This window comes from Impatiens glandulifera, chromosome 4, assembly GCF_907164915.1.
Source record: "Impatiens glandulifera chromosome 4, dImpGla2.1, whole genome shotgun sequence".
Taxonomy (NCBI): domain Eukaryota; kingdom Viridiplantae; phylum Streptophyta; class Magnoliopsida; order Ericales; family Balsaminaceae; genus Impatiens; species Impatiens glandulifera.
In genome coordinates this window covers 27402868-27417016 of record NC_061865.1, presented here as the reverse complement: position 1 = coordinate 27417016, position 14149 = coordinate 27402868, and the positions used below count along the sequence as shown (strand labels likewise).

The 14149-nt window shown below is 34.9% G+C and overlaps 1 protein-coding gene across 1 annotated transcript; it reads right to left on the bottom strand.

Moving 5' to 3' along the window:
• Window positions 1–2619: 2619 nt before the first annotated feature.
• LOC124935020 lies at window positions 2620–3450 on the bottom strand. The gene is made up of 2 exons (XM_047475487.1): window positions 2924–3450; window positions 2620–2845 (listed from the first exon to the last, which is right to left on the bottom strand). The coding sequence occupies exons 1-2, from the start codon at window positions 3448–3450 to the stop codon at window positions 2620–2622; spliced, it is 753 nt and encodes a 250-aa protein (XP_047331443.1).
• Window positions 3451–14149: the final 10699 nt, after the last annotated feature.

The following is a 14149-nucleotide window of genomic DNA, read 5'->3' as shown; positions in this document are numbered from 1 at the left end:
GTCCTTCATCACTCCTAAAGTGTCCACCTGACCATGGAGTGGGTAAACCATTGCCTTGGTCTGTTTGTTCATTCACTTGCTCGAGCTGTGGAGGATTCGAGAAAGCATGTTGGAACATTCCTGAAGTAGACTGTCCTCTTGTCGATCCACTCTCAAATGGGATCGTTCAAATTCCAACATGCTCGTGATTAACCTCTTCATAAACTTTGAAGGGTTGATCACTCTTTTCACTTTGCCAATCCTAAGCTGCACTTTCTTCGAACACAACATCATGACTCACATGGAACTTTCCATTTTGTGGTTCGAGCAACCTGGGTGCCTTACTTCCTTCTTCGACACCTAAATAGACAATCAACAGACTTATGTCGTCTAACTTTTTTACATGGGGAGTGTTCTCATTAGCGTGCGTAGTACACCAAAAACACGAAGGTGCGCTAGGTGTGGCTTCATTCCAGTCCACGTCTCAAATGAGGTTTTGTCTCGAATAACTTTGGTTGGAACCCGGTTGAGAAGATAGTAGGGGCAGGGACATGTTCTCTAAACACTATGCTCTGTGCAGCTTGAATTTGTCTGAAAATAGCTGATGGAAATGAGCCAAAAACTAGAAATGCTGCCTTCAGACTAGCAACATCAGGCTGAAGGGAAACAACTAGTTCTACAATAGGAGTCTGACCAGCTGCTATCTCGGCTACAGGACCGACTAGCTCCTTGGAGACAGAAACTTTCGTTTGTTCAGCATCCTAACCAGTAGCTTCAATAGTCGCTGATGTTGTAGGGGAGACAACAAGGTCCCCTATAGGTCTTTCTTCAACAAGGATGCCAACTGACTCAGTAGTTGGCTCAACAATTGGCTCCACAATAGGAACATCAGCAATAACATGACCAGTTGGATCAGTAGCTGGTGATTCAATTTGTTCCTCAATAGTGGGAACAATAGGTACTTCGTCCAAAAAATGTATTGGAGTTACCTTAGGAGACATTTAACCAGCAAGAGTATCATCCATCTGACCAACAGGCTCGACATACGCTGGTTCTTCAGGATGGTTAGTAGCAGACTCCTCAATAGGTGCAATGTCTAAAGGATGAACATGGACTGCCAAAGAGGGCACCTCTTCAGCATGAATTACTTCTAATCTGGATTTCTTTGAAATGGAGGCAACCTCTGGTGTTTCTACAACAGAAGCCCTCTTGCATCCTAAACCTTCTTCTCTTCGTTGGAGCCGAACGAGTAGTGGTTGCAGGACACTTTGATAAAGTGGTCGACTGACCACTCGACTGTGGGACGGATGTGGTGGACTTGGCTTCTTTGACCACTTTCATCATGATGATATAGTTCCCAACTGTGCTTCTAGTCATGATCCTACTAGCGTTGATAAATGCACCTTTGCCTAAGGGCACCTTCAGATGATCCAGAACCCAACTGAGTTAGACTGAGAAGCCCACACTATGCTTGTATGGCACAAATACCATTAAGTAGAGAATAGAGAATAAGACGGGTGACCAGTTGATAGCCATCCTCTTTGATATGGAAACCATAATCTCGAATCTCTCATAAGTGTAGGCGTCAAATGACCTTGCTTTCCCTTGAAGAGCCTTGGCAACAATGTCGTTAAGAAGACAATACTCAGTTTTGAGATACTTCTTCTTTCTGAGAATATTAATAGGACTGGAGATATTTGAGAAGATAACTTGCATCTCTGAAACGTCCTCAGATGGAACCTCGTCGAAGGTGGTAAGGCCTTCCGTTGGAAGCCTAAAAATCCAGGCAAAGAGAGCTTTAGAGAAAGATAAGACAGCGCCCTTCACCGTTGCTGAAATAGAGTTACCGACCAGCTTCGCGGATGCAAAGAACTCATGAACCTTCAGGTCGTGAAGGATGAACGGACCGCCTAGAAACTTCCTGAGACCGGAAGCCTCCAGAATTCTGAACATTGCCACCATCTCCGGCAGTCCAGACGCATATATAGATTCAAAATCTACCTGCATTGTGTTTTGAGCGAATGAAACTTTCTTAGTCATTTCAGAGTTTAGACGAAGAAGAAGACGACTGATATTCTAGAGAGAAGACAGAGCAAAAACTAAGATTTAGGGTTTTAGAGAACTAAGATGCAAGGTGAGACATCTTAGGCATGCAAGACACCCTTTTACCGGGGCGGAGCCACTCACATTAGTACCCGGGCTACAGCCCGGAGGTCCCCTTATCCTTAAGGGTAATATATTATATAATATATAATTACATAACTTCATATAAACTAAGTTCTATATATTCAGCCCGGAGGAAACCCACCATCTATAATTCTATACTAATATATTATATTATATATTTATTATTTATATTACTAAACACCTATCTAATTTATTAATTATAAAATAAATGAGAAGAAAGGTCCATCAACCATACTAATATATATATATATACAGGGGCGGAGCCAGGATGAAAAATTACCTGGGGCTGACTCCAACTTGCACCTCAGATTTAACTTTCTATGTTCGGTTTTTTTTTCATGTAATTGATACAATAAATTAATAAATTCAAACATATAAAATAAAAGATGTATGAACATTTACTTTATGAAATTATGAAAGAAAATAGTACATTCAAAACATTTAAAACACACATTATTGAAGTTGTGCCCTTCTATTCTTCTTAGAATAAAATTCTTTAATTATTGTATCATTATCAATGTTTTCAGACAACTCTCGTTCAATATAGACGATCATAGAATCTGTTAAAAACTCTTCTTTCATCTTGTTACGAAGAGTTGTTTTCACGAGCTTCATAGTTGAAAATGCTCGTTCCGTTGTTGCTGTAGAAACGAGAAGAGTTAAAACAAGACGAATCAACCTGTCAATTAAATAAATATATTAGTATAAGTAAACAATATAACTATATTTCATATATTATAACAAATGATAAAATTACCTATTGATCAAATTGTAGGTTTTTGACTTATTTATCTCAACTAATCTTCGACATAATTCAGAAATAGTTGATAAATTCTGAAATCTTTCATTGACGGGCATGTCAAACTCATAGTGAGCCAATTGTGTTCTCAAGTGGTGCAAATCTTGTGCATCAAAATTTAGATGATAGAATTTCTCAGCAAGTTGATAGATGTGATCAACATTAAGAAGTTTAAAGTTGTCTTTAGGTTCCAAAGCACCACTGAGCTTAAGAAGTTCGACTGCCTCGTCCTTGAATCTACTATTGAGCTCTTCAATTTGAAAATCTATTGCAGCAACAAATACATCAAATTGATAGTGGTGTTTAACTGTAATCAAATCCTTTTGTTGACAAGAACGACTTCTACTAGATTTGTAACAAGCTTTCATCTGAGGTATTTCAATGTCATACTTTTTTGAAACTTCTTCCACGCAACTGAGTAAATTATCAAACCCTTGCTCTCTCAAAACATGAAGCAAAGTTTTAGTAGTTGAAACATGCTCCATTGCATCGATCATATCCTCCGGTAACAATCATCGATCATATATGCTCAAAAGATTTGATGGATGTATTAAACGTTTAAGAAAAAAAGAATAATTGTGGGCATGTTTATAAGAAAAACTATAATATATTATATAATATAATATAATAATATAATATATTATATTATATTATATAATATAATATAATAATATAACAATAATCGTCGAATGTTTTTTAATTTAATTAGGTGGAGCCCACCATAATCAAAAACTTATTTTAACCGGATGAGAAGTTTGATCATTCTTTAGAGGGGATTTTTATTCACTTTGTTTTTTTTTTAATTTCATTGGGTGGAACCCACCATAATAAAAAAAATATTTTAATAACTTGGGTGGGGCTGGAGCCCACCCTAGCCCCCTTGGTGGCTCCGCCCCTATATATATATATATATATATATATATATATATATATATATATATATATATATATATATATATATATATTATTTATATATATATATTCATAATTCGTAAGTAAATAACTAGACTCAATAATATATAATTTATCACTTCCTAATTTAACCTCTAAACTTATTCATTAATAATTAAATTCAATTACTTTTTATTAAACTATATATAATTTATTCAGCTTAATTAAAAAAATATATACTTTTAACAATAACTAACAAAAATAATCACATTCATAATTTGAAAAATTGAATTTTTTTTTCTCACTAGCCATTAGGTCTCTATAATTTTTAAGGCAGAAAACAGAGGATCACATTTTGTCGACTTATATTGAAATTCATTATCTCACTAGGTTGGTATAATTTCAGGTTTATAGTCATTTGTATCTATTTGAATCGTTTTTACATTATTCATATTTCTATGATAATTTTCTTAGGATCTAATATATTTACAGGTTGAGAATCTTTAAATTCAACAGTATTTTTAATATCAAATTCAGAGAGAAAGAGAAAAAATAATTGTACGTATTTTTTTCGTCTCATTTCATTTTCCCTAAAAATGAACTCGTCATTAAGGACGGTTTGTGCGATATAGAAATTATCGACTCCGTTTTCAGGCTTTTCTAAGTCGGTTTTCAAAAGACATTTTTATGTTTTTGTTCTCCCGGCCCAATAAACAAGCATGAGTATCATATTAAACTGAGTTATTTATTGGATACCTAGGGTGTAGAAATGGGGTGTCTACAATAATATTTTAACTTTTTTAAGCCAAAAATTGATAATCCTTTATTATTTGAGCCAATCGAACCAAATATAGAAATTTTTGATGAGAATTTAGAATTTTCTTCTAAATCTTAAAGAGTTGAGTTTGATGAAACTATCTATGAACGAGATCCTAGATTGCGTATTTCTATGTGACGACTTTGTGTAAATCATATGATGAAATTAGATGAACTAACATTAAAATGAGGCCATATCAACATATGTTGTCGAAGTATCTGAGATCTGAATTTGGAAAACAACAACGACGATTTCAATACTCTTGATTTAAAATGTTCTCATAGTTTGAGAGAATTTACTTCAAGTATAGACTCATATTCAATTATCGATGAATCTTATATTTCAAAAAATTATAGATCCCAACTTGAATAGTAAATCTCATGCGTTTTATGTATCTTTGATCTAAGATATTTATTTCTATTTTCAGTATTTTTATTTTTCTCATGTCATATTTTGTTTCGTTGTGCTTAAACGATTCCTAATTTTTAATATATCATGGACTATTTTAAAAAATTATGTTATATTAGATTTTGTGAAAATATTTTTAGCCCAGGTAGATTTAAAATGCTGGCTCCGCCCTTGCCCTTTTATATACTCTAACCGACAAGTGTCTTAAAAAACATCATTACCAAAATACATCATTTACACAAAAGGCATCATTCAAATTAAGTAAGCGTGTGGTAATGGGCCGTCATGCATGTATGTCACATTTTTAATCATGAAAGATATGTGTCTTCATGATATTCGTCCTTGAAGATATGTATAAGATATTTATCTTATCTTATAAATATTTTCCCTCCAAGTAATTCAAAATATGACCGTTTAGTGTTAGAGAGGGATGATAAAACGATAATGCATTAATAAATTAGGACAGATGTCCCACTCAACTTAAGACGAGACGTTTGAAAAACACTTGTAAACAGATGTTTGTATGTTCTGTCTGCATACCTTCCATTTAAGCTAGGTAAGACGTCTGTTCGGAAGACGTCTACTAACTCATAGCAACAGTTGTGTCAGCAGACGTCTGCCCAATAGTTTAATTTCTAACTATGCTTAAATTGGAAGATGCTTAAGCACGGTCTGTATAATACATAGTGTCTTCAGACAACTGTTCTATTCAACCCGATTTGAGACATCCGTCTTGACACGTTTGTTCTTTCAACTTATAAACAAATTTCCCCCTCAATTTGTGTACACTTAATTAAATTAATTTAGGTCTAAAAGACTCAAAACATTTCTAAAGAAAGAAAACTTAGTCTCGTGGAGTAGCTTCGTGAAGAGGTCGGCCACTTGCTAATTCGTTGGCACATATTCCAACTGAATATGTTTCTAAGCAACATGATCCCGGATGAAATGATGTCGGATGTCGATATGCTTTGTTCTGAAATTCAATACCGGATTATATGTGATCACGATAGTACTGGTGTTGTCGCAGAAGATCGGAGACTCGTCTTCCTAGATGCCAAAGTCTCTCAATTGTTATTGGACCCACATCAATTGAGCACAGCAGCTGCTTGCGGCAAGATATTATGCTTCTGCTGTAGATGTGGTAATAGACGTCTACTTCTTGATGAATTAAGAGATCAGATGATCACCAAGGAACTGATAAGTTCCACTGGTGTTCTTCCGATTAATCTTGCAACCTGCATAGTCTACATCAGAATAACTAATTAAATTGAAACTGGAATCCTTTGGATACCACTGTTCCAGATTTTGAGTTCCCTTTAAATATTTCAAGATACTTTTAGCAACAATATAATGAGATTGTTTAGGATTAGCCTGGAATCTTCCATAGACGCCGACAGCAAACATGATGTCTAGCTGGCTAGTTGTTAGATATAACAAGGATCCGATGATTCCCCTATAGGCAGTGATGTCGACAAAGTGGCCATTTTCATCCTTATCCATCTTGCTAGATGAGTTCATGGGTGTTGAGGCAGCTGAACAGACCTCCATGCCGAATTTCATCAATAACTCCCTGGTATACTTCGCTTGATTGATGAAGATGTCATCTTCAAGTTGATAAACTTGAAGACTAAAGAAGAACGTCATCTCACCCATCATACTCATTTTAAATTTGTTCTGCATCAACTTAGATAATTTCTCACATAATTTGGGGTTAGTTGACCCAAATATGATATCATCCACATAAATTTGAACAAGCAATATGTGTGAATCTTTAGTAAATCTGAAAAGTGTTTTATCTACTTTGTCAATGATAAAATAATGCTCAAACAAGAAATTAGTTAATGTGTCATACCAAGATCTAAGGGATTTCTTAAGACTGTATAAGGCTTTATCTAGTTTGAAAACATGATTATGCATAGAATGATTTTGAAAACCAGGAGGATGTTCAACATAAACACCCTCATTCAAAAGACCATTAAGAAAAGAACTTTTAACATTCATTTGATAGAATTTAAAGTTTTTAAATGATGCATAAGCTAGGAAGATCAGAATAGCTTCAAGTCTAGCTAATGGGTGAATGACTCCTCAAAGTCAATTCCTTCCTCCTGCCTATAGCTTTGAGCTACTAATCGGGCTTTGTTTCTCACAACTAAGCCATCTTCACTTAGCTTGTTTCTAAAAACCATCTAGTTCTAATAATAGATTGATTATCCGGTCTTGGAGTTATATGACACATTTTATTTCTTTTAAATTGATTCAGATCTTCTGGATCAAGCAATGCTTCATCGATTTTCTTAGGCTCAATTTGAGAAATAAAAGTAGAGTTTGCAAATTCATCCATTACTTGACGTCTAGTCCTAAGAGGTGAACTAGGATTACCTATGATTAGTTCGGGTGGGCGATTTATGTTCTATTTAATGTTTGGTCCTAGAGGATCAGACGTCTGGTAAGATGGCTCCGCGACATCTGGACTATCAAGAGCCTGCTGACTTATAGTCTGGTTGTCTAGTTGAATATCAATTGGATCAGCCGATTGATCAGACGTGTTGTCTCTGAAGACTGGAGCTTCATCATCACTATCAGATTAGAGATTAGTAGCTTCAACCTGTTAGAAACTTCAATGATTTTGTTAGAATTACTTTCAACAGATTCATCAAAGACACTATTGGTAGATTTTTCAATAGTTAGAGTTTGTTTGTTATATATTCTATAAGCTTTACTAACTGAAAAATAGCCTAACATAATTCCAACATATGCTTTAGCATTAAAAGTAATCAAATTGTTTTTCCCATTGTGATGCATAAAACACTTACATCCAAATATCTTAAAATATGAAATTTTAGGAACTTTACCATAAAAAATTTTGTAAGGTGTTTTATTAAAACGTTTATTAATCATTGACTTATTTTGAGTATAACATGCTATGTTTATGGCTTCTACCCAAAGTCTTTAAGAAACACATGAGTCAGCTAGCATAGATCTCGCTGCTTCCTTTAGTGTTATATTCCTCCTTTCAGCAATATCATTTTGTTATTGAGTTCTAGCACTAGACAACTCGTGTCTAATACCAGACTTCTCAAGGAAAGAAGACAAAGTTCTATTGATGAACTCAGTTCCTCTATCACTTATAATATTTATGATACTCAAAGATTTTTTACTTTGAAGTCTTCTAAGGATTTTAATCAAATTTTCAGTAGTTTGATCCTTAGAAACCAAAAATACAACCCAAGTAAATCCAGAATAATCATCAATTATGATAAGGGTATATCTTGTTCTCCTAAACTGGTGACTGAGATTGGACCAAACAGTTCCATGTGGAATAACTCTAGACACCTATCGGATTAGATATTCCCTTTGTTTTTAAATGTCGATCTAACATGTTTGCCCATCTGACAAGCATGACATATCTTATCTTTGGAAAACTTCAATTTAGGTAAACCAGAAACTAAATCTTTTGAATAAATGTTGTTAATGGTTTTAAAATTAAGATGGTTTAATCTTTTATGCCATAGCCAGTTTTGATCATTCTTGGCTATCATGCATAAAGGATCAGACGTCTTATTTTTCCAGATCATTTTGTAAAAATTTCCTACCCTACTTCCTGTCAGTAGAGTGTTACCCTACTGATCTTTTACAAGACATGCGTGTTTTTGAAAATCAACAGTATATCCGTTATCACACATTTGACTAATACTAATCAAGTTATAGCAAAGATTTTCTACAAGCAGCACGTTGTTAATAGTAAGGTTATCATGGATAATCTTACCCTTACCCAAGTTTTACCTTTGTTTTATCAACAAAGGTGATCTTAGGACCGGTGCATTTGGTTATGTCAGTCAGTAGATGTCTATCGCCTATCATGTGTCTAAAGTAGCCACTATCCAAATACCACACAGACTCCTCCAAGCAACTGACCTGATTTATCTACAAATATACATATTTACAGCTTTTGTACTTATATTCACTTTGATCCATGGTTAATCAGTCCCTTGGGGATCCATATTTGGGTAATTTTGATGATTCTCTCATTTTGAGTTGTTCACAGTGAGTATGATTTAGGCTCGGCAGACGTCTTCCTGCCAGAAGTTGATCCCTTAACTTTAGAGGATAGTTTTTGATGAAAACTTTTAGACTTTCTGTCAAGTTTTTGTTTACCAGACTTGTTGGCTGCCCTCTTCTTGGGTTTCATCCATCTTGAAGTTGGCTTCACATATTTAATCTCATCCTTAGAAGTTAAGTCTTCACAGTTTCGATCAGTTCCACTTTCAGTTAAATGTCCTTTAATAAAGCTTATAGGCTTAAGCTCACATTTTAATGGGTTCAACTTTTTGTTGGACTTGTCTAGGTTGCCATAATCAAATCCTAAACCAGATTTGCATCCGACAGGCCTTAACTAACTGATTTTGTCTAGGAAATGACCATGTAGTTTAAATATTGGTTTTCAAATGAAGGAGTTTGAATCTTTTTCTTGAGCTTCTCATTCTCAGATGAAAGCTCAACCATTTTATTTTCAAAAGCTTCTGGTTCAGATGAAGAAGAGCTATTAGATTAGTTTTTCAAATTTAATTCATTAAAAGAATTAGCTTCATGTACTCAATGACCATGTCATTGAGTGCAGTAGTTAAGTCATCTTTTGTGAACTCGTTAGAGGAGAAGTCAAATACAACATCATCATTAGCCATGAAGCACGTAATGCCTTCATCCTCACTCTCGCTTGAAGAGCTGTCATCTAAATCACTATCATCCCACTTGCTCTTGCTTTCCTCACTGAGGAGAGCTTTTTGATCATTCTTTTTCTTCTTATCTTGAGACTTCTTCTCATCCCTCTTGGCTTTCTACTTTTTTTTTTGAAGTGTCCTAGTTTATCATAGTTAAAACACTTCAAGTTAGCCTTAGAGTCACTCTTATGATTGTTATTATTTGAAGAGTTTGAGTTAGCGTAAGTCTTCTTCATGAATTTACCAAACTTCTTGACAAAAAGTGTCATGGCATCGCTGCTGATCTACTCAGTAGACTTCATAGCATTCGTGGTAGGTGGCTCATCATCAGTCACTAGCGCCTTAGTTGAGATGGATGTGGATGGATCATCTTCGTTCTTTGAGTTTATTTAAAACTCATAGGCTTTCATATCGGCGAACAGGTCGTGCAATTCCATCTTGTTGAGGTCTTTAGACTCCCTCATCGCCATTGTTTTTATGTCCCATTCTTTGGGCAAGGCTCGCATGACTTTAATGACAACCTCACGGTTGTTACATGTGTTCCCCAGAGTTGAGAGCTCGATGACAATGATGTGTAATCTTTCATCAAATTCAGTCATCGTCTCTACAGGACGAATCTTGATACTATCAAACTTTTATGCAACAACCATAAGTTTGTTTTCTTTGGTTTGTTCGTTGCCCTCATAGAGTTGAGTCAGCTTCTCCCAAATTTCTTTGGCAGACGAGCATGACTTGATTTTGCTGAACATATTCTTGTCCAGCGTCTTGTAAAGAATATCTTTTGCCACATTATCAAGGTTAGACTTCTTCTTATCTTCAATAGTCCACTCAAATCTTGGTTTCTCCTTCATCTTAGGAGCACCATTAGTAGAGGAAGTGGTTGTGCTGACCTTCATAATTTTTCATGGACTATCAGTGATAACATACCACATGTCATCATCAAGAGCAGACAAATGAACCTGCATTTTGATTTTCCAATCGTCATAGTCTTCCTTTGAGAACATTGAGATTTTGCTTAGGATAGACATGTTGAGCAATTTGCTTAGTTTGGGAATTCAAAAAGAAGTTCTTCCATCTTTTTTGTGACTGCAAATTGAATAAATAAGGAGATCAGATCCAAAAAAAGATGGAAGAATTTAACGATCGGGGCAAACAAATGCAACAACGAAAGTCGGCTGGATTCACAAAGACTCTATGGATAGAAGATCCTGAAGTAGTTCTGAGAATTCAATAATATTTTGACTCCAATCCAAGTTCTTAGTTACTTCCACTATATGAATCTTAGCAATAGAATAATTACGTTATAATTCATTGGTTGATTGTATCATTAACCATTTCTTTTCTTTCTTTTTTGTGCGAGGAATTTATCATGAATCCACTTATTTTTGTCTCTTATGTTATTGAGAATAGAAAACCTCGCTCTGATACCACTTGTTAGGATCGGGCACAATAATAGCAGGGGGTTGAGTATTGTTGTACTACTTATAACTTACAATTCGATTTTAATCTTGTTAGAGATGAAAATCTGTTTCTACTCATCACAAATTTTCGCAAGCTCTTGAACGAATTCAAGTGCGGAAATGCTTGCTGGATTTGAAGCGACAAATAAACGAATGTAAGGTGCAAGAATGAAATAACACAATGAGTTGTATGGATTTTCAGATATAAAACTTCTACATCACCCATTCTTCTATTTCCAAAAGATTTTCACTGGAAGGCTTTGATTCGTATAGCAACTACACAAACCCAGTCAGAAGCACAGGACTTAATAGTTGTTGTCTCTAAACTCTTAGCTAACACTCTATTGAATAGAGAACTCTATTCAACTTACAATACTGAAATTTTACTTAGAAAGGACAATAAACAATTGCACAACTTAGATTAGTGAATCATACAGTGATCTTAGAGAATGTAAACACGCAGATCTTAGCAATTCAGAATTCGTGCAATTAATTAGTGAAATGTAGCAACGATCGAATCCTTCTCTTGGATACGTGTCAGTTTTCCATTGGACGTACTCCAAGTGTACGAGATCGTACATGAGAATAAATTTGTTAGATCGTGGCGTATTAGATTGTACTACAAAATATTCGTTGAAACGTGGTGTACTGGAAAGTACAAGACGGGCTAGTGGAATATTTGAGTGCTAGGTAGATAAGCATATTAAGCTGACTTAGCAGACAACAGATAATGAACACAGTTGTTCGTAATGCGGATGAGCTGAGTAGATAGACAGATGCTTCTTTAGACGGCTACTGAAGCAAGGCGTTAGACGCTTCTTCATACTAACACGTTTGTAGAAGCTAGATGTTTGCTCGCACTTCTTCTGACTAACACATCTATAGAAGCTAGACGTTTGTTCGCGCACTTTTTCAGACTCACACGTTTGTATAATCTAAACGTCTTCTCGGGCACTTCTTCAGACTAACATGTCGGTAGAAACTAGACGTCTGCTCGCGCACTTCTTTAGACTAACACGTCTGTAGAAGCTAGACGTCTACTCGCACACTTCTCAGACTAACACGTTTGTAAAAGCTAGACGTCAGCTCGCGCATTTCTTCAGATTAACACGTCTATAGAAGCTAGACGTCTGCTCACGTACTTCTTCAGACTAACACGTTTGTAGAAGCTAGATGTCTGCTCGCGCACTTCTTCAGATTAACACGTCTGTAGAAGCTAGACGTCTGTTCGTGTGTCTTGACCTGTACCAGCGTATAAACAATTTACATAACTTAGTTTTGTTCAGACCACATCATTAAAACTATGTTGTATTTATTTAAACTTATTCACCTAAGTTTATTAAAAACATTTTTTTCTTAATTAATTATTTTTCTTTTAATTAATTTTCCTTTATCTTTATTTAACTTAATCTAACAGAATTAATAGATAAGATACCCTAGGTTGGTGTGTGAAGGCCTTCGCAGTTTTCTTGGCGCTTGATCTTTCTTTCTGATCTAAACTAGGTTATCTTCGGTTCTCAAGGACATGGCTGCAAATCTATGTGACAATGTCGATTTGATCATACGCTCAAAAAAGTATTACCTATAATATACCCTAGGTGTGTGAAGGGCGGTCAGAGCAGCGTAGTGTTGATCTGAACGATAGGTCTCAAGTATTAAAGAAATGAATCAAGTACATTTACAAAACCCTAATTACTAACCTTTTTCAGATAGACTCTAATTAACAACCTATACAAAGAACGTGACTATTAAAGAAATTCCCCAAGTTAAAATTGAACATGAATTTTTGTTCGCTCGGTATAAGATTATTTTTGGAACATGATCCGAATTACCGTGCTTCATTTGGTATATCGTGATTAAGTTAGTTCTTGGATATGATAAAAAAATTCATCAAAAGAGATTTCTGAAAATATAACAAATATATAGTTTCTATCTAATATGATAATAGAATTGACAACCAAAGAGCCCAACAGTGAAAACATGCATATTAAGTAGTACATGTGTGTGATAATCATCACTTCAATGCGAAGACCATACTTTGAGAAGTGGACAAAAATATTGTTACCATAGATGGTCTGGTCATTTAAAGGTAGCAGAAAGTGACTAGATTAATGTGCTTTCATAAATGAGGCTAACATCATTTATTTTCATAACTCTTGCATCTCCTATAGATTCTGATGTTAAGGTCAAAGTCTATAAAAATTGGATTTTTTGCTTATATAAATTGGAAAAATACTTGCACTCTCAGAAAAATTTGGTCAAGAAAACATGATATTTGTTTTCCCTCGCAAAAGAAAACTAATGATTACATTGTGCTTTTACTACTATCCAAATACAGAGAATGATCACATGACAAACATACATTTCAGAATTTTATCATCATTCGAATGAAAAAGCATTTCAAGAGCTGGAAGTACCAAACACTTCTGTAAGGAAGAGGTTAGTAGTTACAATTTAATTTTGAGAATAATTTTTTTGTGCTGTCAATATATTTTACGCAAATATAAATAGCAAACCTGTTAAAAAAGAGGTTGTGGCTTGCCCTTCTAGAAGATATTGAGAGTTTGTAATTCTCATTTAACCAAAATGATACTAGTGAAAGCAATTTCCTGAATTGTGAGGTAGATTCCAGCTGTGAATTGTCATTGTTAGACCTAACGTTAGAAACCATAGAAGGAAGGCTCTACAGTTGCAATCCGTAGAGAAATACAATCTTAACACTCAACCAGAAAACAAAAAACAAATGTCCTAAAAAATGTACTATGAAAGCTATTGTCGCACTATTAAATTGTAGTTAGGAATTTAATTAGATAATCCAATGATGACGAAAGATAAAAGTGTGGAATGAATAGATAAGATACTCTAGGAGGTGTGTGAAGGAAGGTCGTAG

Excerpts from the sequence above, each read along its gene's own strand:
- LOC124935020 (XM_047475487.1), bottom strand. The coding sequence starts at position 3,450 with ATGGAGCATGTTTCAACTACTAAAACTTTGCTTCATGTTTTGAGAGAG. Across the intron at positions 2,846-2,923 it reads ACCTACAATTTGATCAATAG|GTTGATTCGTCTTGTTTTAA; the intron begins GTAATTTTATCA and ends TTTAATTGACAG.